The sequence below is a fragment of the Solanum verrucosum genome, unplaced genomic scaffold, assembly GCF_900185275.1.
Source record: "Solanum verrucosum unplaced genomic scaffold, falcon-dt-bn FXZP01000049.1, whole genome shotgun sequence".
NCBI classification, from domain to species: domain Eukaryota; kingdom Viridiplantae; phylum Streptophyta; class Magnoliopsida; order Solanales; family Solanaceae; genus Solanum; species Solanum verrucosum.
The window spans coordinates 8,332,401-8,359,293 of record NW_026020221.1 but is presented as its reverse complement, the minus strand read 5'-3'; the positions used below and the strand labels follow the sequence as shown (position 1 = coordinate 8,359,293).

The window sequence follows — 26,893 nt, the reverse complement described above, 5'->3', positions numbered from 1 at the left end:
AGATCATCAACAGGCTCTTCGTTGAATCACTCTACACTCCAGTTAGCTTTTGGTGAGCCTCTTGTATTCTGAAGGACTTCACATTTACTTTTAGTTTAGTAGTTTTGAGATGTGGTGGGTCTTGTCCCGATATACTTCTTTAATAGTAGAGGTTTCATAGATAGCTATAGTTGAGGAGTCTTTCTGTATTTACTTTCTTTTGAGTTTTTTTACAAACTATAATTATTGTTATTGAGTACTTTCCAGACTTTGTGAAGTTGAGTATTTGAGTTTTAATGAATTTAATTTGGTTTTAAGCCTATTATTGCTAGAATGAATTTTGCATTTGTAGTCAATGATTGGGGACAAACAATGATTCTTGAGTGTCGACCACGTCCAATTTGTAGGCTCAAATCATGACAATTTACTTTTGTATTCACTCTCTCAAAGAGAGTGAAATACATTCACTTTGCCAGCTAAATATTCAGGGAGATAATAATTTTAAAATTTTAAAAAAATCAAGGAGGGTCATAGAAAATCCGTAAAAATAAAGTGTGTAATTAAAAATTCAGCTATAGATATTGAAAAGATATTTGGCTATTTTCTCTTGATAAAGTGACAAATTAGTTATTCCAACGAAGGCCAGATAGCAAGAAAGTGACTGGGACAACATTCATAGTACGAGAATGAAATTAGCTATTATATACTTTTATTTTTGATTTAAAAATCAAATTCTCTCGAATTTTTAAAATAATTACTTTTTTCCTTTATCATACATAAAACCTATTTTTGACCCTTGCCATTTGTAATTCTCTATTTATATAATGTCTTTCTATATTACATATAATATTTTTATTTTTAGCCTATGTATTTATAAATTGAACCCATTAAAGATCATCTAAAGTTGGCATTAACTTTCACTTAGACATTGTAATTATGCTTTGTTTGTTTTTAAACACCTCATTTCAGTTGTGGTATTTTGATACTTTTTATTGATATGACAAAGTGAGTGTGATACACTCAACAATGGCGCATGAAAGACTTATATTGGACCATTTTTTATTTTATTTTGCTCTTCTTCTTCTCCATTTTTTAATCTTTCGCTTCCCACCATTTTTCAAGCTTAAACTCCTTCAACATAGGTCGAATCTTTTCATTCAAATGTTTTCAAGCCATATTTTTATTCTTCTTCATTGTATTGCTTTTCTAAATCTACTATCACAATCACCTATCTTTTTCATTGAAAAAATGAATACCAACATTCATATTTCATATATTTTTTCTCTCTTTTCTTTCTTTCTCTTCCTCTTGATCTACCTCCTTCCTCTTTTTTTCTTCCGATAAAACATGTAATGACCTGATTCCGTCGTTATGGAAAAGCCAACGGAGAAATTTTTTAATCCAGAATTTTTTTTGGTAGTAACTTGAGAATTCCTAGCCTAGTCCAAATTTGAACGAAATAGGAGTCAGTGAGGTTTAGGGAGATCTGGTAATGAATGAGAGGTCTAATTATGAATTTGATCATATGAGTAGATAGCTAAGACGTTAAGGAACCTGTACGACTTTACGAAATTGAATTCGGGCGAGTAGAACTCCTGAAACTGATCTTAGCGTGAACGGGTAGTTTCTGAATGTCATGGGTTGAAGGTGTGTTGTGAAATGGGGGTTTGAAACTCTTAATTCGCCTCTCTGTTTCCGTGCAAGACGCTAGGGCGAGATTATTCCCGCCAGGACGGGGTCGCCATAGCGGGTCAGTCGCGACTTAAGTCGGAAATAAACCCCAAAAATGTCATTATTCTAAAATTTCATTCTTAAGAGTTAGGAGGCGAACCAGGGTGACTTCTTGATAGTTTTTCACCATTTTTGAAGCTAAAAGTAAGGTTTTCACTTCCCGAATCTTTTTTTCAATCCATCGAATATAAATTCATGAGTAATTATTGTTGGGTGAGGGTTTTGGAGATGTTTGAATGGTGGGAAAACGCCCTACCTGCATATTAGGATCATGGGTTTGACCTAGGGTTGATAATGTTGATTGTACTCCAGGTAATTAGGCTCGTTTATTGATCATTGCGTTATATTGATTGTTTGTAGACCAAGAACAAGAGAAAAGAATTCGGAAAGGGAAGAATCAAGCTTCTTAGGAGGGTTCAAGCTTTGTTCGAGGTAGGTGATGGTTTGATTTCATGTTTGTGTGATGTATGTGGGTAATTGCTTCATTGTAATGCATGTATGTATGTGAATGTAGCACTATTGATCAAACCTAATACAAATGAGTATGAATGAACGATTATATGACATGAATCAACACTTGATTATATGATTATGAGAATGTACATTGTGTTTGTGATTGTGGTATGATGATTGGATTGGGTGTCACGTTGCGACACACTAATTGGAATCGGGTGCCACGTTTCGGCACATATATTGGATCGGATGTCACGTACCGACATACATATTGGAACGGGTGTCACGTTCTGACACATTAACTTGGATCGGGTGTCACGATCTAACACACTAACATTTTGGGTATGGGTTCCATGAGAGGACCAATGAGTTGTGGTGTGTATCTACTTGTGATGATTACGCTAATATTTAATGGTGATTGATATTGGAAGACTATTTGATGCTCTAAAATGATAACCAATGTGTATATATATTCGATACATGCCATGTTTACTATGTTGTGACTATTTATAAATGTTTCACTTACTAGAATAGTTGTATGATCCTACCAGTATACTGTGGTTATGCACTGATATTGCACTTGCTCATTCTTTGTTGAGTATAGGGCATCTTCAGGCGGCTATTGATAGACCTTAGCTGAGAGATCAGTGATTGAGACCGGATTCAAGAGTGAGCCAGTTCTTCCAGGCTGTCATGGATCCTTCAGTTTTGATTAGTCCATTCTTGTGCCCATTTTCTTTAGACTTATGGTTCCTTGTTAGAGTTTTGGTACATTGACTTTCAGGTTCTAGGAAATAACATTCGCAATGTTTTGTTAGTCGTGGTTAGACTTTTGGAGTTTATGGGAACTCTATTTGATTCTTGCATTTAAACCTGCTTTTGTACCTTTAAATGCCTAGTATTTGATTAAGTTGTTTAGTTCTCGGGTTAGCTAATTAGTAATAATGGTTCTCCCACCGAAGGGTTAGTGTGGGAGCCAATCACGACGGTCTGGGTTGTGAAAAAACAACTCTAAAAAGAACAAATATATATATGAAGAATTAAAGAAAAGAGCAATTAAAAAAATACAAAAGAGATTTTTGAGTGTAATGCAAAAGACAATTCTCGATAGGGGAGGAAGAGCAAAGTATCATTACCGCCCTTCACCTTTTTCACCGAGAAAAATGAATACCAATTACCAACACTCATATTTTATAGGCATAATGCATAAATATGTCATTTAATTTGGTCTTAACTCATAATTATGTCCTCCAACTTTGGGTGTGCACAAGTAGACACTTAAACCTGTATAAAGTTGAACAAATATACGTACACACATGTCTTACATGATAATTTTCATCCTACGTTGTGTCCTATGTGTACTATGTCACTAGGACTCATGTGTCTACTTGTTCAACTTTGTACAAATTAAAGTGTCTACTTGTGCACACGCAAAATTGGAGGACATAATATGAAATGAGTCTAAGAAAAGAACACATTTATATATTATGCTTATTTTATATTTCTCTCTCTCGTTCTTTCTCTTCTTGCTCCCCCTCACTTCTTCCATCTAAACAGGGTCGTCTTAACCACTAGGCCACTAAAGCCACCGCTTAGGGCCCCATATGTTTGGGGGGGGCATTTTTTTTTAAAAAGTACTTATATATATATATACTTAAAAAAAATATAATTACTTTTAATTTATTTTTAAAAAAAAGGTGCAAGAAGTGAAAAAAAGCATGCAAGAATTAAAAAAAAAAAAAAAGAAGAAGGTAAAAGTACCGTTAGTTTGATAGTTTTTAATTAAGGAATGCGTGAAACAATTTTTGGGAATACTAAACGTGCAAAAAAAAAAAAAAAAGGTGAAGTGCTTTTAATTTAATTAGGGTCTAGGGAAATGAACAATTTTTGGAATAATTTCCAAGAGTGAGAAATCATGTTTCTTATTTATCTCCCAAAACTTTAATCATATATTATTATATACCTTAATACTCATCTATTTTATTCTCTATTTTATTATTTTTATTCTCAATATTGAACTCTCTCCTACAAAATCTTTTGATATACTGTTGCTTACAAGTTTGAAGTTACAAAAGAACAAATTTACTTTTGGGTATCTTCTTCGGATTTCAAGAAGTGCAACAAGCAATCATTCTATTGAAGGAGTTAAGAAACACACTATTATTTCTATATTATTATATCAACTTATTCGTGAGTCAGGTTTTATTATTCTAAATTTATTTTATAGTTTTTCTTAAAAAATTGTTATTGTTGATATTCTTAGTTCATAAGCATATATATTCTTGTTTTAGTTATTATTACAATTTATTTAATTTAAATATGTCAACTAGAAAATATGATTCTGGTTTTACAAAAAGAGAGAAAAAGAGAAAACTTGAGGAATTAAATAAATCCCAAAAAGGAGCCCTTGATAGATTTTTAACGAATAATAAAAATTCTGAATCAAAAAATATTGGAGGGTGTTCTTCAAATGAACAAGTCACTAATTGAATTGAGTTAGATGATAATAACATCCAAGAAGAAAATCTAGAAGAAGTTGGTGAAAAATGTGACATAGTTCCCAATAGTCAAGAACTCCTAAGTAATTTAAATAGTTGCATCCCTAAAAATATATATGACCCAAGTCAATGGATAATACAGATACAAAATTGAGAGATCTATTAGTAGAAAAGGGACCAATTAGAATGATTGATATAAATTTTCCAAAGGATAAACACTTAAAACATTTTTCTACAACACACTATATTCAAAAATTGGCAAACGGAGAAAAACATGAAAGAAAATGGTTAATTTACTCTAAAGATTTGGATAAAGTTTTGTTTTTGTTGTAAATTATTTAGCATAAGATGAGAATTTAAAATAACATTGTCTTAACCTTGAGCTTTCTTTAACACATAATAGTTATTCTGATATTAATGGTTTAGATTTATTTTTTGAATTAAAAGTGTTAAGAGAAATAATACAAGTAGAAAATAATGATCTAATGAAAATACTCAATCAAATAAAAAGACTTGATTCTTTTTCTAATGCATGTATTGCTTATAGAATAATGTTAACAATTCCTATAACCATTGTCTCAGCCGAAAGAAGTTTTTCGAAAATAAAATTGATAAAATCTTATCTAAGATAAATAATGTCTCAAGAGAGATTGAATGGATTAGGTATATTATCAATTGAAAAAGAATTACTACAAATCGATTATAAAACAGTAATTAATGAATTTACATCTAAAAAAGCTAGAAAAGTATATTTTAAATAAAAGTATATAGGATGATTTTTTAAAATTTTTTTAGGGCCCCTTTCTATGATTTGGCTTTAGGCCCCCAATGTTGTTGAGTCGGCCCTGCCTCTAAACAATACTAAAATAGGAGGGGGGGAGGGGAAGGAAAAATAAGACAAATCTGAAACAATTAAAGAAAACACGTATACATTTAAGAAAAATCTAAAAAATATTATTGGATGTAATGGAGAAGACAATTTTTGGTGGGGCGGGTGTGTGTGGGGTGGGGGCGTTAAATTGAACTTTTATTTTTATTTATTTATTAAATAGATTTGAAATTTTTATTTATTTGTTTAAAATGACATATATAATCATGTAATTGATTGTTTGTCACGTTATCAACGAGTGTATTATATTCTTCTTCAGTTTATTGTTATTGTCAAAAAAATATCAAAATAAAATAGCCAAGTTCGACGTGAGGTGTTTAAAATAAATAAATCCTAATTAAGGTGTCTAAGTGAAAGTTGATGCCAACTTTAGTAATCATCGATGACTTTCGCCTAAGTGAAATAATTCTTTTATAACTTTGATGCAAAATGTAATATTATCTTTTTATAATTGTTGTTTTAATATTACAAGCATAAAGAACAAATATATATATATATATATATATATATATATATATATATTATGTATATATATTATGTATATGCATATTTAAATTTACTTATTTTCTAGACATAATATAAATATTCTTTTTAACTTGATCTCACTTAACGCCTACAAAAATCTTAACTTTACAAACGCTATGAGGCCTAACACACTAACCTGCTTCAATTTTTCTTTAAATAACATTACAATTATATATTTAAAAAATAACATAAAAAAATACTATACAGTCACACAAGTAACTATTCAAAATATTAAATAAAAAGTTGATTACTGTTGTAAAATAACTAGTTAACAAACTAATATTAATAAACTAAAATAATAAGAAGAACAAACAAAGGGAGAGCATAATATATTCCAAACTTTTCTTATATCTTCCTTTGTGAATGAAAGTAATGGTTATTTATAATATAACCAATGATAAATATACAAACCAACACTTGGCCATTGAGAAGTTATCCACTTGGCCAAGTGATGACGCCTCTTAAATGGGTGCCCCACATGGCATTCATTTATTATGTCAAGTGATGACAATTAAAGGGGTGAACCACATGGCATCCATTTAGTTTTACAACAATTACGATAATTTTATTAATTTGGCTGGCTGTGCAGCCCTTATTTTGTCACTACTAGGCTTTAGTGTCTATTTGGATTGACTTATTTTAGATATTTTTAAAATTAAAATAGCTTTTAAGCAATTTTAAAAAAGTTAAAAAGTGTTTATAAACACTTATTTTAAAGTTAAAATAACAAAAATAAGCCAAAAGTCATAAGTTAGAATTTCTAACTTATGACTTTTGACTTATAAGTCATAAGTCAAAACCCAATTCAAACAGACCCTTAGTTCTTTTTTCTTTTTATCTTTTTCTTTCCTTGGACAGACACTCTCAAAGTCAATAACATTATTGGTGTGTAGGGTTTCATTGCACTCCTTTTTCTCTAATTTTTTGTTTAAATTTCATGAACATAATTCATTTAGCCTTTTTACATTTTAAAAAAATAAATTCAAATCAAACCACAAACACCACTATAGAAATTATGAGTATTTAATCGAATTAATCAGAGATCATGAGTATTTAATGAAATTAATCAAAACTCTAATATCGAATATTGTGAAAGAAAGAAAAGAAGAGGTTGAATATTGTATATAATAACAAACTATTAATTCAAATTAAATGCTATAAATATAGTTTGATTTAATTGTATCTCATAGCAAACTGTTGCTATTTCACCTCTCTCCTGGTGAATCTCGCTCTGTCCCTCGCCTCTCTCGTTTTTTATACAAACGCAAGTGTATAAAGTGCATTTGTGTTTATATAAAGCGAGAGAAAATTGTATATATACATATATTTTCGTTCCCCTCTCTCCCTTCTTCCAGATCTTGCTCGCCACTCTCCCAGATCTCGCTCGCCACTCTCTCAGATCTCGCTCTCTCACTCGCCTCCCTCACTTTATATAAAAACCCAAATGTATAAAATGCGTGAAAATTGTATATATACATATATTTTCGTTCCCCACTCTCCCCTCTCCCAGATCTCGTTCGCCACTCTCCCAGATCTCGCTCCTCACTCGCCTCTCTCACTTTATACAATTGATCTTTTTGTATATGTATACTAAAGCAGATTATACAACTGTTTTCTTTTGTATATGTATAGCGAAATATACATATTTATGTTTGCTATGGAGCGCAATTATGCAAACTTTGCTATAACATACAAATATGAATTTTGTGTTTGCTATATGTGAAAGTTGCTCTTTTTATTTTACATAGCTCCACTTTTAATTTATTTTGAATTATATTTATCACAAAAATAAGTTATAGTTTCATGAATTTTATTATATTTATATAAAATTAATTAACTATTTTAGTATAATTTTTTTTTCATTTTAATAAAATAAAATCGAATACTTATTCGACAAATTATCTCTTAATTTTGATTTTTCTTTTATAAGTTCGACACTATAATTCCTATTTAAAGGGAAAAAATATTTCTAAATTTTTTTCTGTTTACAACACAAAACATTTCTGCCTAAAACTAAAGCGATTTCTGCATTGGTGGATCGAGGGTTAAGTATTGAAACCATCTGAATTCGATATTTTTGATCTAATTTTATAATTTTAATATAAATTAGATTAAAATTATATAAATAATGTATCAAAACTCATATTTACAATCATAATAAATTTAAATTCTAAATTCGACTCGTGGTTGTTTTCAAATGCTTGGGGCCCACACAGTGGAACAATGTTTGCTCTACATCATTCCATCTATAAATATATACCTTTGCTTACCATTTTCCTCAATTGTTTCACAAAGTTTTCTTCTCTCTTTATTTATGGTATATTGGTATGTGTTTTTTACACTGAAATCCAAGCTAACATATATTTCCCTTCTCTTCGATTCTAGCTCGAGGTAAGATATACGTATATTTTATATATATTTTTATCAGGTTCTCAATATTAACAAAGTATTCGTCAATTTTTGAGTTTATTTCCCTTTTTTCTATTTTCTTTCAAATTCTATTTTTATTCCCAATATCTTTCCCTTTTTGGAACTTCTTTTGTTTAATTTTGGCAAGGGAAACACCGATATACTTAGTTACTAGTTCGACAAAATTCAGTAAATTTAGCTTAAACTCTATTTTTGTGTTATATATTTATTTAATAGGTATTTGTTTATCATCTATTCTATTTCAATTTTAGGTGACACTCTTTTGAGAATATCATTTTTCCATAAATTTGTTGAATATTTATAATTAAAAAGTTGTGATTTTGGATTTTGTAGGAGTAATTTATATGTAGTTTTTATTTCTTTAATTTTTTGTTTAAAATTAAAGTAAAACAAAATCATTTAAAATTAAATTTAGAAGGTTGGACTCTCTCTTACAAATAAAAAAAGATGAAAGAAGCTAGTATAAGTATATATTATTTATTTATTCTTGAATTTTAAATAGTTATGTAACTTTGTACTGTACCCATAGATTATCACTAGTTGATAATAACTTTATCTATTATTAGTTTGAATCAAGTATACCATGATTAATTTGAGTTGTGATGCAATAATAGAGATTTTTTTGGTTTTTAATTTGAGATGTCGGATATGAATTTTTGATATGAACTTTTTTAATTTGTTGAGAGTGTTACCTTAAAAAATAAGCTTTATAATATACAAATTCAAATTTAATCAGAATCTAATACGGATAGGGAATATCCAAAAAGAAGTACTATTACAATGTGTGGCCATTAATTTACTTTTGTTTGGGTTCACTGAAAATCATAAATTTTATGTGTCTTTTCTATATCTTGTTCTGTCTATTTGTTCACAGTTGTCTGAGTTCCAATGACATATTTGATAGTACTCCTATTAAAAATTTAATCCACTTTAGACAAAAATAAATTTTATTTTATTAAAATTAATGTGCTCTTATTTCTTTGCCTTTTTGTCAAGATGTTAGTAATTGCTAAGTGGCCCTGTGACAAAGATGTGAAGCTTTTAAGAGTTAGATTCAAAGTACTGCTTTTATAATTTGACGTTGTTTCTTTTTTCTATCCAATATTCATATATGGGACCCTTTTTTTTTTCTACTTTTGTCCTTTATTTTATGAGTAGTATTAAATTAATCTCCCATAATAATTAGTCATAATCAAGTAGTTTATTTTATTTTTGTAGGGAAAATGACACCAAAATACTACTACTAAACTATTGGAAAAAAGTAGTTATGTTTGGGTGTATCATGTAAAATGTTAATATTTGACTGATTAAAAACTTTGAAAAATGATTTTTCTAGTGAAAATAGAAAAAATAAGTTTCACAAATGACATTTAATACAATTCATCTTTATAACCCTCCTCCCCCAACACCTTCCATCCTATTTTTCATAATATTTGTATAGTATTTTTGCCTTCCTTATCGAATACTAAAAAAATAAGTAAAAAAAAAACTTAATTTTTTAAGAATACATTTTCACGAAAAAAATATGCTTCTTTATACTAAACACACCTATTATCCTTTTGCCTTAAGACTAAAAAGATGCCCTTATTTTATTAGCTAAGTGAAGTAGATATGTCAAACAATAAATAAAGAACATAATTGCGCTATTTCCAATAGTTCAAAAGACATATATTCTCCATATCACTAATGATAAAGAATAATGTTATGTATGAAACATAAATTGCTCTATTTTTAATAGTTTAAAAGTATTTTTAATCTTTTCCCTTTTATTTAAATTGCGAAATCATATTATTTAAGTAACTCATAAACTTTTGTTTTATATTTGAAAATTTATCAAATAATTATTCGTGAACAGAGTAACTTCAAATCTTGATTCTGTCAGTACACGAAGAAGATAAATGAAGATGGTGGAGGAAAGTGAGAATAAGTTTGATCCACAACAAGTGATCGATGAATTTGAGCTATTAAGCAAAGATGCTGGGAGAATTCAAGAAGAGACCTTACAAAAGATTCTTGAAGAAAATGGAAGGACAGAATATTTGCAACAATGGGGTCTTAATGGGAAAACAGATCAAGTTTCTTTCAAGAATTGTGTTCCTCTTGTTACACATAAGGATTTGGAGCCTTACATTCATAGAATTGTTGATGGTGATCTTACTCCTATTCTTACTCGAAAGTCTATTACCACTATCTCGTTGAGGTAATGTTTTACAACTCGCGTATAATTATATTGTTGTATGTATTTTGTATGTTATTTTATATACAATAATATATTGTATGTGCAAATAACATACACTTGAAATTGAGTTTCAATATAAAATTCTAACAAAAACTAACTCAAATCTTTCATCAAACTCCCTCGAAATTGACGTATAAACTACAAATGAGCATATTCTAAAATCGTTTGTAGTAAACATTCTATCCAAATAAATAACAACTTTGCAAAAGTTAATTTTCGAAATTTTGACTTGAATTCAATTGATAACTAAACATTTCAATTTAAGTTTATTGTTTGCATCAAAGAGTGCCTTTTAGACATCTAGAATTAAAAAATACAGTAGTAATTACTCATGCATCCTAAATTAGTTGTCATGTTTTTCTTTTTGGAAGTTAATTTGACTCATTTTCAAAGTTAAATTAGATTAGATCAACTCAATATTTTGTATTTGAAATTTAGATATTCAAAAACTATATGATAAATACTACAAGTTGCATTTTTTCTCATGTTGATATAAAGAGAACATATAGGGTGTGTTTGGTATGAAGGAAAATGTTTTCCTGGAAAACAAGTTGAATTTTGACTTATTTTCTCATGTTTGGTTGGTGAGTAGAAAATATTTTCCGGAAAATATTTTTAGTGTTTGATTTATGAATGAAAAATATTTTTGAGAAATATCTTTTATTTTTACTAGAGTAGAAAATAATTTTTGAAATTGAATATAATTTTTAAAAACAAACTTAAATTTTTTTGGGGGATGGGGGGTGGTAGGGGGTGGGTGAAGGGGGGGGGGGTCAAGGGTAGGATGAAAAAATGAAATTTTGAAGTTGAGAATACTTTTTAAAAACAAACTTAATTTTTTTTTTGGGGGGGGGGGGGGAGGTTAGGGGTGGGTGGGTGGGGGGCTGGGTAGGAGGTGGGTGGGGGGTCGAGGCTAGGGTGAAAAAATGAAATTTTGAATTTGTAAATATTTTTTTTAAAAAAACTCAATTTCTTTTTGGGGGTGGGGGAGTGACCGGAGAGGGGGGTGGGTGATCGAGGATTGGGATGAAAAAATAAAAATTTGAAGTTGAAATTATTGGGTGGCTAATCGAGGATCGGGATGAAAAAATAAAAATTTGAAGTTGAAAATATTTTTTAAAAACAAACTTAAATTTTTTTCTTTTTGAAGGAGCTGATAGGGGGATTGATGGGGGCGGGGGGCGAGGGTAGTGGATGGGGGGTAAAAAAAATAAAAAATTGAAATTAGAAATATCTTTTAAAAATAATTTTTAATATTTTTTTGGGAGGGAGTGGGGGTAGGGGTGAGGGTGGGGTAAACAAATTGAATTTAAAAACATGCTTTAAAATTTTTATTTTTCTTTGGGGGGCGGAGGGGGAGGGGGGGGCGGTTGGTTGGGGGTGGTTTGAGGGTAGGGACAAAATAAATTGATTTTTTCAACAAAAAATAATTGTAATTTAAAGTTGGAAGAGAGTTTTGGAAAATGTTTTCCTTAAGTTTAGAAGGGAATTCATTTTCCTTAAATTTGAGGAAAATGAGTTGATTTGGAAAACATTTTCCAAAACATTTAGTCCAACCAAACATGAGGAAATTGGAAAACATTTTCTGGAAAATGTTTTCCTTCATACCAAACACACCCATAATTTAAAATGTTAATCAAACTTCGTAGTTTAACTCTTGATAAATGAAACATGACAACTAATATGCAGAGGGAATCTGTCCCTTCTATCATAACTTGGAATTGAGGCATAATTATTGTGTGTCTTTACTTATTTTTGAAATTTTTTTGACGAATTTATACCATCTGACAGAGTGTCTCTGTCTAATGGCCATTTATAAATAATAAAATGATTTTTTAATTTTCTTCAATTGTTAATTGTGGGGGCTTGAAATTGGTACTTATTTTACAATTTATAGAAGTTGAAGAAGAAAATTATTGTGTGTCTTTACTTATTTTTGAAATTTTTTTGACGAATTTATACCATCTGACAGAGTGTCTCTGTCTAATGGCCTTTTATAAATAATAAAATGATTTTTTAATTTTCTTCAATTGTTAATTGTGGGGGCTTGAAATTGGTACTTATTTTACAATTTATAGAAGTTGAAGAAGAAAATTTGATGATAATGGTTGATTGCAGTTCTGGTACAACTCAAGGAAAACCAAAATTTGTACCTTTCAATGAAGGATTGATGGAATCCACCATGCAAATATTCAAGACTTCTTTTGCCTTTAGGAACAGGTAATGTAATATCTTATTTACCTTGTTATGCTTTACACTGTTATTTTTCAAAAATGTACTCCATCGATCTCAATTTATGTGACACTTTTTGTTTTTCGAGAATCAAACAATTTAAGTTTGACGGAAAAATTGCATATGGAATCTTCAATTTTTTTTGAAATAAATTTACATATTTATAAACTACTTAAAAAAGTATTATATGTCACAATAATTGACAATTTAAAATATTTAAAAAATATATAAAAAATTATGGTAAAAGAGGACTTTGTTTGAATCTCGAAATTCGAAAGATGCCATATAAATTAGAACAAAGAGAGTACTACTTTTCAAGATATCAAGCATGCACCTGTCTGCATTTTGAAGAGTTTGAGCAATATAGCTCTCTCTAATATTGGAAAAATGGGGGGTTATTGATTTTGTTTTTACATCTTTTTGTTTTTCTCTTAAAGTCCTTACATATCATTTGGTCATTGCCATCTTTTTCAACTCTCCAGCTTTTTTTAGCTAATGGCTTTTGTTTTATTCGTGGAAAAAGTTAGTCCAATTGAAAAACACAGCATGAGTTGTTTAGTTTTTCTCTTGGTACCAATAAATAGAAAAACAAAGTTTCTTTTCTTTAACGACTGTTTGTTAATTTTTCTCTTGGTACCAATAAGTTGAACCTTCTAGTACAAGTGTTCGAGTTTCACATGGTGACAATGTGGGGATACATCCCAACGTTCTTATCTATGTTGTTCAAACTCTTTAGAAATATTTCAAAAAATGCATTGTTTTTTGATGATCCAACACTAAGCTATTGATATTTTTAAATAGTCCGAGCAACATAACATTTCAACTCAAAAAAAAAAGAGGAACTTTCGAATCTTTAATATTTTAAGATCCATATAGGCTAAAATAACTAAAAGTTGATTCTTTAACCCCCTCTTGCACTCATGTTACGTCGAGGTACTTGTGGAAAGTGGCATAGCTACATTCATGTATCCTTCATCGGAAAATTATACCGTATATATAAGTAAAATGATATACAAAGTAGTTAAATAACATATTCTGGACACCCTTGACAAAACATGATATAGCCCAGTGGTTTCAGTCGCCTTGAAAGAGCAAAGACACGCAAACTTAAAGTGTTCGTGCGCTTCAATGTCATTAGTAGCAGCTCTTTTTCACTTTTTAAGATGGGCAGATTGACTTTAGCACACCAGGATACCCTTCCCTTTTTAAGAAGAGCAGATTCACTTTAGCACCTCAACATCTTTCATGAAATTTCTGACTCCACCACTGTTGGTGGATAAAAAGTAGTATAACCCAATCCAATCACGATTAGTTAATATGTTGGTTAACTATACTATGAAACAGGGGAAAAATTGTTCACTTATCAAATTATTGATGTGGAGATGGATGTATGTTAATTTGCAGAGAATTCCCAGTCGTAAATGGGAAAGCATTACAGTTCATTTATGGAAGCAAACAGTTCAAGACGAAGGGAGGTTTAGCAGCTGGAACAGCCACAACAAATGTATACCGAAATTCGCAATTCAAGAAGACAATGAAAGCAATGCAGACCCCGTGTTGTAGCCCCGATGAAGTGATATTCGGCCCTGATTTCAATCAATCCTTGTACTGTCATCTATTGTGTGGTCTCATTCTACGTAACGAAGTTCAAGTTGTCTCATCTACATTTGCTCATAGTATTGTCCATGCTTTTAGAAAATTCGAACAAGTATGGCAAGAACTTGTTGCAAATATAAGGGACGGAGTTCTTTCTAGTCGCGTAACTGTTCCTTCTATAAGATCAGCAATGTCAAAATTACTCAAGCCTGATCCAGAACTGGCTGATACTATTTATAACAAGTGCATTCGGTTAAGTAATTGGTACGGGTTGATACCTGAATTATTCCCCAACACCAGGTACATATATGGTATCATGACCGGATCAATGGAACCGTACTTGAAGAAATTGAGGCATTATGCAGGGCAGCTACCTCTGCTTAGTGCAGATTACGGGTCTTCTGAAGGATGGATCGGAGCAAATGTTAATCCTGAATTGCCTCCCGAGCTAGTTACTTATGCTGTTCTTCCTAATATTGGTTATTTCGAATTCATTCCTCTCGTGGAAAATGTAGATGGCGTGGAGGCTACACCAGTTGGTTTAACTGAAGTTAAACTCGGTGAAGAGTATGAAATTGTTGTCACCAATTTCGCTGGTATGATTTTGTTCTTCCCTTCCTTGGAAATGTTTTTCATAGTATTGCTCCTGTAGTTTCTTTGTCCTTTGATTTTTATTGCTTTCTGTTGTTTCTTATACTTCGATTGTCATATATTTTGTTGAAGTTACTGTTTAGTATGCGTTGTTATGCTTTTACTTCCGTTACTCCTTTTTGGACTGTTTTTTTCTTGAGCCGAGGGTCTATTGCAAGTAACATCTCTACCTCTGAGATAGGGGTAATTAAGCTCTGCGTACACTACCATCTTTAGACCCCATTTGGGACTACACTGGTTATGTTGTTATTCGTTTTGATTTGATTGAATATACACATGTAAAATGCAGGTTTATATCGATACAGGCTCGGTGATGTGGTAAAGATAAAAGGATTCCACAATGGAACTCCAGAGCTCCAGTTTATTTGCCGTAGGAATCTCTTACTGAGCATCAACATCGACAAAAACACAGAGAAAGATTTACAACTAGCCGTGGAGGCAGCAGCACAGCTCTTATTAAACGAGAAGTTAGAAGTAGTCGATTTCTCTAGCAACGTAAACACCTCAGCCGATCCAGGGCACTACGTAATCTTCTGGGAACTGAATGGTGAAGCAAGTAAGGAAATTTTGAAAGAATGTTGTAATTGTTTAGACAAATCTTTCGTCGATGCAGGCTATGTTAGCTCTCGGAAGGTCAAAACCATCGGTCCCCTTGAGCTACGGATTGTGAAGAGAGGGACGTTTCATAAGATTTTAGATCATTTTGTAGGGTTAGGAGCAGCAGTTAGCCAGTTCAAAACACCGAGATGTGTCGGTACGACGAATCTCTCTGTGCTGCAAATATTGACTAGTAATGTTGTTGAGAGCTATTTTAGTACTGCATTTAGTTGAATTATAAGTATGTTTGTTCCCAGAATTGTAAGCTGGTTACTTTTCATATCTTAATAAAACACTTTGAATTTGTACAAATTTTGTAGGACTAGTTTAACAACTCCTTTCCCTCCAAAATGATACAAACAATAGGATGCTCTCTGCAATCTACGAAAAAAACATCAGAGTCGAATCTAAAATTTGAAATTTATGATTTTTTTCAGGTGAACAGATTCTAATTTAATAATTGGTACATATTAAATGTTTTTGAAGATAGTTGATACAAATTATAACCAAAATTACTAAATTCGACTTGAACTCGCAGCCTACACCCTAGCTCCGCCCCTGATTAATGTTAATTCAGACACTGAGTTCGTATTTATTTTTTGAGATAAAATTTGCACACTAGAAACTATATTACTACAACTTTTTGCGGTAAATAACATTTTGAAGCATTTGAAAATTATGGTATAGAACAAAAAATTGTTTAATTCAGAAAATAATGTAGAATTATTTCTTTTTATGCAGATAAAATGTCTATCAAGTGGAATATTATATATAGTTAAATATCATCTCCAAGTTCTTTAATAATAATTTTTTGAGATAATTTTAGAGACTTCCTCGAGTTTCGCTCCATAACACTCACTTCCCTTATGGTATCGATATTACACCTACCTACCTTATTATAATTTTTGTGAAATCATTCTTTAAACTTATTTAAAATAAATATAAATATATTACGATTTGACAAATTTGTCCCTCTTTATATTAATTTCTTCGTATTAATCCATATTATTAAAAAATATGACTTATTTAATAAATACATTAAGAATAAAATACTATGAAGAAATGTGTGTGTATATATATAAACGACTTATTTTTGTTGATTAATTATTTTTAAAGTATTTATTAAATAAGTCATGTTTTTAATAATATGGATTAATATAAAAAAATCAATATAAAGAATGACAAATTTGTCAAGTCATAATTGATTTATATTTATTTTAAATAAATTTAAAAAATGGTTAAAAAAACTAAACTAAGGAAGATAGACGTAATATCGTAAACCATAGGGAATGTGAGTATTATAGAGCGAAACCTGAAGGGAGGTCTCTTAAAAAAATTAAACTAAGGAAGATAGACGTAATATCGTAAACCATAGAGAATGTGAGTATTATAGAGCGAAACCTGAAAGGAGGTCTCTGAAATTATTCTTAATTTGTTTAATTATAAATTTTCTTGTATATTGGCATAAGAATGCACTCTTCTTTCCACATTATCAAGCCTTTATTTCAATGTTATAAGTTACAATTAATTTTAATTCTTCGGTAAAAAATGTCTTTAATCACTAGAAAAATATTACTACTATATGTTACAATTAATATTTAGGAGTGCAATAAATCTTATTTTTAATTTTTAACTTTTTAGTTAAAGATAGTAGAACTTTATTTAATATTTTAGAATTTTAAATTAAACTACTTAGAATTTATTATCTATCAATAATATTTTTAAGAACAAGAACCAATGTATTCCATTACAATAGATGGATAACATTTTATTAACTTAGAAGAACTTTTCTCAAAATATATAATAAGATACTGCCTCTTTACATATATAACTATTTATTTTGGCTCTTTGCATATAGAATAGAACTTATAAATTGACTCTTTGCATAAGAGTGATTAGATTTATAATAAAAATAAAGTTTTGAGGAGACAAAAATTATGACTGCTATCTCCACTATCATGAAAAAAATATTACTAAGCACTATCTTGATACATTTGGGATAAATGAGGAACAAAAATAAATGCTAGGGAATTATTATGAGAAAGAAAAAACTCATTTAAGTGTATCAAGATAGTCTATTTCTATTTCATCTTACTCATATTTCACAATATATATTTTTTTTCCTATGATAGTGGGGATAATAATCATAATCCTTCTCTCCTCATACTCATAGTACTTATTTCAATTTTGTCTCCATTGTTTTTCTAAATCAAGTTGATATATAAGTCACTCAATTTAGAAAATGACATTTTTTTCTTTAATTTTAATTTTTTACTGTAATAAATGATTTTCTGAAAAAATAACTAGTTGAGAAACCATTTGAAATTTTTTCTATATTATTCATTTAAAAATTTCAATCCCACTATTTTCTCGTATATATGATTGAAAATTTTGAAAAACATATAAATTAAATGTAAAAGATGCTTTATAAACAAACCATCTCATAATACATGCAATACTATCCTATAGTTCCACTCATACCAATCAAGTTATATTCATTTATCATCAAGTAAAATTTATTATTATTTTCTCAATAAATTAATAATTCTAATTGGCTTTTGGGGTTTAACACTTTTGGCTAAGCTCACTTTTGTACTTAGCCCTCTTTAATCTAGTAGATATGCTTGTTGATAATTATAACCTTTTTTTAGAAAAAGCTTGATCTTATTAAAGAGAAGAGATTTAATAAGTTGTACAAGAAAAGTTATTTTGGCAAATAAGTTATATGTGCCCACATGGACACATTACTATTTAAAATACACTATTAAATAGTACAATATTAATGGAATAAAAGGTCATTTTCAAAGTTTGGTATAGTAACAGTAATTTCGGTCAAAGTTAGAGTATTTTTCAGAACTTCTTCCCTTAAATTTAGGGAAAATGACCTAATATACCTCTTAATTTTGCGATTTGGAGCTGATATATCCTTCGTCGTAAAAATGGTTCATATATAGCTTTACTATTACACAAATGACAAAAATATACCATTTTGATTTAATGAGAGTGAAAAAAAATAATTTTAATTTATTCTTTTAAGAAAATATTTTCTGATTTATTATTTTGATCATTAATTTTTTTTCTCACTCATTTCTTATAAAATTTATCTTACATGCCCCATTTAATTTTTTTCAAATACAAAAAATAAATTATAATATAGCCGCAAACAAATCAGTTTAAATCTTTATCCCTTACTCTTTTCTCTTTTTTCATTTATACTTTATAATTTTATTGCTCATATTTTACACAAAAAATTAAATAAGAAAAAAATTAAGCAAGAATAAGAAACTCAAATAATGATAAGCAAATAGATTTATAAAGGAGATATTTAAAATTCAAATTAGTCTTTAAACAAAGAAGTCAAAAAAAAAAAAAAAAAAAACATGTGTGAGAAAGATAAATATTTTTATGATAGTTGAGGCATGCCATGTCATAGTTGTGTGAGGGAGCCCGAACATTGTTCACGGGTCTAGAATTCTCATCCTATTTAATTTGTTGTAACGATGAGGAAAATTGAGTTTGACATTTTCCCCATAGAATTTATAAGTCTCGCTGTGTGGGTGTCAAATGAGCGGGTTGGGTTAAAATTAGAAATATTAAATAATTGTATAAAATAACAAACTATTAATTCAAATTAAATGTTATAACTACAGTTTCATTTAATTCTAATCCGTAACAACCACTTTGCCATTCGCCTCTCTCCCCAGAAATCTCGCTCACGACTTTCCCTCGCCTCTCTCACTTTATACAAAAACAAATATAGAAATTGTGTTTGTGTTTGTATAAAATGAGAAAAAACTGTATATACAAATACAAATACATATTTCTTCGTCCTATACATTTATAATTATACAATACAAATCTTCCCTTGCCCAGTTCTCTTTTGCCTTTCTCTTTCTCGCTTTATACAAATACAAATGATACAAAATACAATGTATAATTTGTGTTTGTATAAAACGGGAGAGAGATTTGTATACAAATTTATCTGTATACAAAAATACAATTACATATACATATACATATACAAATTTATATTTGAATACATTTAAGGGAAAAGACATAAATTCCCCCGTGAACTTGTCCCGAAAAGTCAGTTACATGCTTAAATTATCATAGTGACCTATTACACACCTATACTATTCAAAAGTGAATTTTCTTACCCCCTAAAACTGACGTGGCAAAAAATAAAATAAAATAAAAATAGGCGCGTTAGTTTGAAATTAAAGTAAAAAAAAAAATTAGAATCCTCTTTTCCACCCCCACCGCCCCATGCCTCTTCTTCTTCAAACCCCACCCATTGTCCTCTTCTTCTTCATTCTTTATTTTCATCACACTTCTTTATTTTTTATCACAATCTTAAAGCACAATTATTTTTATTTGCAATTAGGTTAATTCCTCATAGATTTGTTAGTGAATAATTATATTTTATCTAGAAACATTTCGATTGATTGTTTCTATCTTTTTCACTTTGTTAAAGAATTCTTGGTTGTTAATCAATTTTTGGGGTAATAGCAACTTTATGGGTTTGGTGGTGATGGGTGGTGGGTGACAAACATTAAAAGAGGTAATTGAATGTGGTGAAGAAGAAAAAATCGATATTGATAATGATGGTGGTGATATTTGGTGTTGGGTGACAAAGAAGAAGAATAATTGAAGGTGATATAGTGGTGGTGAAGAACAAAATCAATAGTGAAGGTGGGGCCGGATATGGTTTTCCGATGAAATGAGAATTGAAAATGGGTGGGATTAGTGATGAAGAAGATATAATTATTAGAGAATTAAAACAATTAATTAGGAATTAGTTAGAGTAAAATATAATTAACAAAAGAAAAGTTTATTAATAAAGAAAAGAAAACAAAAAATTATAATTTATGACATGACGCTGACGTAGCGTTAATGTGAGAGTGGTGTTACACGTCTCAGGGTGATAATAAATTCACTTTTGAGTAGTTAAAATGTGTAATAGGTCACCATGATAGTTTAAACGTGTAACTGACTTTTTGTAACAAGTTTAGGGGGGGAATCTATGTCTTTTCCCTATATTTAATACACATATGACTGAAAATCACAACAAAAAATATATACTTATACAACTTACAACCATGGCAACTTCTTATTTGTATACAAATTCCAAATATATACTTATGCAATTGATTCTTATACAATTAATAGTCATAGCAAACATAAATTTTGCTATGAAGCGCAATTATACAAATTATAGTTATAACATACACATGATTTTTATATTTGCTAAATCTAAAATTTACTCAAATAGAAATCGGATTGGGTCATGACCCGCCCAATTTGACGCACTTAATCTCAATAATTTTAATATATTATTTTTTAACTTTTATAATCACAATTTGAATTTCAACTCAATTTTTTTTCTAAATACAAATGGATAGATATATCATAGAACATGTAAAAATAGTTAGTAATTCAAGTCTTCAATATAGGAACATTCACTACAATCAATGCAAATAAAAAGTCTTAAAATAGATTAAAATTGGAAATTATATTGAGCTCAATTGAAGATTTTTATAAAATGGATTAATACTTAAATGCGTTGAGATTGACTCTGATTCAAATTATCTCGAGTCAAACTCATAAAATTCTAGATGAATAACTTGTTACGTATATTTGAGCTCATTTTGACACCCCTCAGCACCGTAAAACAGAGCAGCATCACCATAATTTCCAGGCACAGCATGTTCAAATAAGGTAGTGATCAAATGATAACTTTGTTAAGATATGATTGGGCGAATTGAAATCATTCGCGCTACTTTCATGAAAAAACAAGAGATCAGTGAGACTATTGTTGTCAAGTGGATGAGGTGAAGAAGTTGGTGTGGGGATGAAGTCGGAGTTGTTCATGTTAAATACTGAATTCGAGTTTGAGAATACAACCCCTGTTGAGGACGAATTATTTGGGGTTGAAACCATCTCACGAATGTAGAAATCAGATAGTTCCCCTGCTGTTCCTCCAACTTGTGTTTGCGCAGCAAGCAGTAGTTGTTCATTTTGGTTGTTGTTTTCTTGATCACAATCGTGGCTTCCTCCATAGGTAACTTCAAAAGTTAATGGCTCTGTATCAATTCGCCGGATCACCTTAGTAGCCCCACAACAACAAGGAGCACATCGATAATATTTTCTGCATTTCCAAAATTCAATGACATAATGTGAAATCAACCCACAGATAGTGTAGTATCATCCAACCTTTTGGTCAGTTCATTCACGAAATAGATACTCATATTTTTGGTCAAGGAACTTGAGAATAGTACTCACCTGGGATATTTTTCACCTAAGACAAGTCTCTGTCCATATTTCCTCCAACTAAGTCCATCTTCAGGTGGAACTTTTTCTCCGGGTCGAGCTTCTACATACTCTGTCCTTCGTGCCAGCGTCTTCCTATAATCATTAATCATGTAATGTTGAAGTTTCTAACAAGATTTTTGAACCACTAAGATTTAAAGCCATTCATGACACTCTGAATATTCTAAAGATCTATGCTTAATGTACCACATATCACTTCAATTTCACATTTATTTTGTATACCACAAGGGATGTAAAAGTTCTATTCACTATTAACCAGAGTCTCGGGATTGAGTCCTCATCAAAATGTAGTTGTTGTGAACACCGATACTCCAAAGGCTGGCCAAGCTGTTGGGCCTAGGCTAAACTACAAAGGGACCCAAGATTTAGACAGCACAATACTAGATTTGTTTGGAATTCAGGTTGAGTAGAGTTTATATGGTTGTCATCTGCGGTTTGGGGAAATGATGCGTATTATGAAGAAACTGTCATCTTCTTTCTAGAGTCTAAACTTGTCATCCCCATTATTATCTCTTTCCTTGGTTACTTGTTACTTCCATTGTAATTCAAGAATTTAAGTGTTTGTCGTTGTAAATTTGGCTGTCTTATGATATAATATTTGTGTATTTATGTTGAGAATTCTAGTTTGTTTCTACGGTGTGAATCCAGATTAGACAGTTAGTAAGTTTCGAACACCAGATGGTTACACAATAAAAGAGAGGTGGATGAGATGGAATACCTCTTCCTGGATTTAGAGGGGCGGCCACAACTCTTAGTGCTACTATAAGCGAGAAGATGAGGAGATTCCAGCTGGGACGCAGTTGATGAAGACGGTGCTGGATGAATAATATCTTTACCTTTGCTCATCATCATACCTGATAAAGCTGTGCCATTCAAGAGGGACATAGCTTTGTCATAGGAAGAAAGTATTTCTGCAGCCAAATACTGGCACACATCTTGTTTCATGGGATCAAAGTGTTTTTTGCAGTTGCAACATCAATTCCTTCCCCTTTGTTAGCTCAGTAATCAATACTTCTCTCTCCCAACAATTGTTTTCTCCTATTTTCATTTGAGGCAAAATCACGAAACTGGCGATATAGCCAACAATAAACAGATCTGGATATGAATTTGAGACTGATAAGAAAAAGTAAATTGTTAGTTGTACATATAAATTAGTTTGAAGACTTGTTCACCAGTCGCCCTGTCCTTATTGGTAGAGTCAACACATGCTGCATTAGTTGAATATCAAGGCTGTAGGGACTGTTTTGTCTTTTCACCAAAATAAACCCTTGTCTCCCTTCTTAGAGCCCGTTTTAATAGGGTGAAAAGTTTATCAAATTACTCTAAGTTGATTTTAGTTTTTATAAGTGTTTGACAAAGTTAAAAATAATTTAAAATAACTTAAAAATCAAAAACTTACTTTTATTTTTTAACTTTTTAACTTTTTTTGACTTAAAAACTATATTTTTCAGCCAGTCCAAACATGCTCTAAGAAGGGAGATAAGGGTCTATTTTGGTGAAAAGACAAAACTTCATGAAAGTTTAACGTAGGATGTGCATAATACATAAATATGTTATTTAAGTTGACTTCAACTTACATTTATGTCTTTTAGCTTTGAGTGTGCATAATGTTGGGAAAGGCAAGCACAAAATAAATATGCACGACAGGGATATAGCGGAAGAAAACCCAAGTCAAAACTTTTCCTTCTACTTGAACCAAGAGAAGACAAAATAATGCAAGAAAAACAGTTTGGGGCAGCAAACAAATCAACCAAGCAAGAAAATAAATCAACACATGAGACATCAAAGTTTAACGTGGAAAATCTCTTCGGGGTGAAGAGTAAAAACCACAAGGCCAAAGCTCCACTATAATCAACAAGAGTTACAAAAGTGTTCTCCAAAATGGTCACCAACAAAGTGCCAAACAATGAGCAACACAACTACAAGATAACACCAAAAACTAGAGAAATAAAATAAGCAAAAACACCAAACCACAGTTACTGTTCACGAGCAAAAAATTTGGAGCTACAGGACTCCAAATCACCCTCTCTCAGTTCCTAATCAAAGATCAAGTTGAAAAAAACAAGCTGTCCAAAAACCAGCTTGATTGGACAAGAAATGAAGAGGGAATCACGATTTGAAATTGGCTGCTAGGGCTTGTGCGAAAATCTGCATTCTCTCACTATTCTCTCTATATGGCTGCTCTCAAACTCTTGTGATTCTTCTCAAATAAGACATAAAAGAAAGTTTACATATGCTCCATAATATTGGGCTTATGGACAAAAGTGGGCTAGTCAAATTTGAGCTAAATTTATCCACAAAGGAAAGGGAAGGAAGACCCAAAACCTTGGACTTTTATTTATCCACATAGGAAGGGAAAATGGCCCAAAACCCAATAATTCTCCCCATACCGACTATGTGGAGGAAACCACCATCCCGTCGATCATGCAACATTCTTCAAACTTCCCTCTTGGCAAAGCTTTAGTCATCATGTCGGAACCATTATCATTGGTATGGATTTTTTCAAGTTCAAGCAACTTAGAATCCAACTCATCTCGAATCTAATGATACCTCACATCAATGTGTTTAGACCGACCATGAAATGTAGAATTCTTGCCAAGATGAATAGCACTTTGACTGTCGTAATAAAGCACATACCTCTCTTGAGCACAACCAAGTTTCCCCAAGAATCTCCTCATCCAGATCAATTCTTTGCAAGCTTCAACAGCCACAATAAGCTCAGCCTCTGTAGTAGATAAAGCAACACATTTTTGCAACCTAGATTGCCAAGACACAGCTCTCCCTACAAAGGTAATCAAGTAGCCTGAAGTAGACTTACGAATATCAATATCACTGGCCATGTCTGAATCAGTGTAACAACAAAGAATAGGATTCCATGTACCAAAATAAAAACTCAGACTAGAAGTGCCACAAAGATATCTCATAATCCACTTTACAGTATTCCAATGCTCTCTTCCCAGATTAGAAAAAAAAGGGCTAACAATACCAACAACATGAGCAATATCTGGTCTTGTACACACCATTACATACATTAAACTACCAACAACTGAAGCATAATGAACTTTCTTCATATCTTCCTTCTCAACATCACAAGAAGGACAATGTCTAGTACTCAATTTGAAGTGCATAGCTAAAAGTGTACTGACAACCTTAGCTTTGTCCATGTTAAATCTACGAAGTACTTTTTGAATGTACTTTTCTTGTGACAACCACAATTTCTTGGCATCTCTATCACGGATAATCTGTTTTGCTGGTCCCAAGTCTTTCATAGCAAAAGACTTATTCAACTTTTGCTTCAACTTTTTAATCCTGCAAGTATTATGACCAACAACAAGCATGTCATCAACATAAAGCAAAACGATAATGAAGTCATCATCAGAGAATTTTTGCACAAAACCACAATGGTCTGAAGAAATCTTCTTGAAGCCTGCTGACTCATAAAAGAACCAAACTTCATGTACCATTGCCTGGGAGCTTGTTTTAAACCATACAAGCTCTTCTTCAACTTGCAAACATAATTCTTTTTTCCCTTGACTTCAAAGCCTTTCGGCTGCTCTATATAAATTTCTTCATCTAAGTCACCATGGAGAAAAGTAGTTTTAACATCCATCTGTTCAACCTCCAAGTCCAGACTTGCAGCTAAGCCTATAACTACACGGATGGATGACATCTTCACAACTGGAGAGAATATCTCATCAAAATCAATTTCCTTTTTCTGGTTAAAGCCCTTCACAACTAATCTAGCTTTGTATCGTGAAACCGAGTTACCATTTTCATGTTTCACCCTAAAAACCCACCCTTTTTTCAAAGCTTTTCGATCTTTAGGTAACATGACCAAATCAAAGGTATGATTATCATGTAGAGACTTCATTTCATCCTCCATAACATCAAACCACATTTATTTTTCTTCACTTTCCATGACTTTATCAAGACTATCTGGTTCTCCCCCGTCAGTCAAGAGTACATACTCATTGGGAGAATAACGAGATGAAGGTATTTTCTCTCTAGTAGAGCTTCTGAGAGAACTCTCGGGAGCATCAATAATAGTTGGTTGCTCACCAACTACATCGTCTTGCACTGGAGCATCAACGACATACTGGCCATTCTAAATATGATCATTATCTTCAATATCAATTTGAAGATTTTCACCTAGTGGAATAGTCAGAAGCACCGGATCAACATCAACTAGGCTCTCACTAGTCTGAGAATCAACTTTCTCAGCTTTGTCAATATCTTCAATTGTTTGGTCTTCAAAGAACACAATATCACGGCTTCTAACAAGTTTCTTCTCAACTAGATCAAAGAAACGATAGTCGAATTCATTTTGACCATAACCAACAAAGATACATTGCCTAATTTTAACATCCAACTTTGACCTCTCATCCTTAGAAACATGCACAAGACTTTACACGCCCAAAAACTTTAAGATGATCATAAGAAACGTTCTTACCAAACCAAACTCTGTCAGGAACATCACTATTCAAAGTAACAACAGGAGATAAATTGATAACATAGGCAGCAGTATTAAGTGTTTCTGCCCAAAAGGAATTTGGCAACTTAGCATCTGATAGCATACATCTAACCCTCTCAACAAGAGTTTTGTTCATCCTCTCCGCCAAACCATTTAGCTGAGAAGTCTTTGGAGGAGTTTTCTGATGCCGAATACCCTGCTCTCTGCAATATCTATCAAAAAGACCAATATACTTACCGCCATTATCAGAATGGATGCATTTCAGTTTCTTC

The 26,893-nt window shown here is 31.2% G+C and overlaps 1 protein-coding gene across 1 annotated transcript; it reads left to right on the top strand.

The window, feature by feature from the left end:
- The first annotated feature begins 10,360 nt into the window (after positions 1-10,360).
- Positions 10,361-16,132, top strand: LOC125831698 (jasmonoyl--L-amino acid synthetase JAR4). Its single transcript, XM_049510883.1, has 4 exons — positions 10,361-10,705; positions 12,863-12,964; positions 14,381-15,168; positions 15,513-16,132. The coding sequence occupies exons 1-4, from the start codon at positions 10,404-10,406 to the stop codon at positions 16,052-16,054; spliced, it is 1,734 nt and encodes a 577-aa protein (XP_049366840.1). The 5' UTR covers positions 10,361-10,403; the 3' UTR covers positions 16,055-16,132.
- The last annotated feature ends 10,761 nt before the right edge of the window (positions 16,133-26,893 follow it).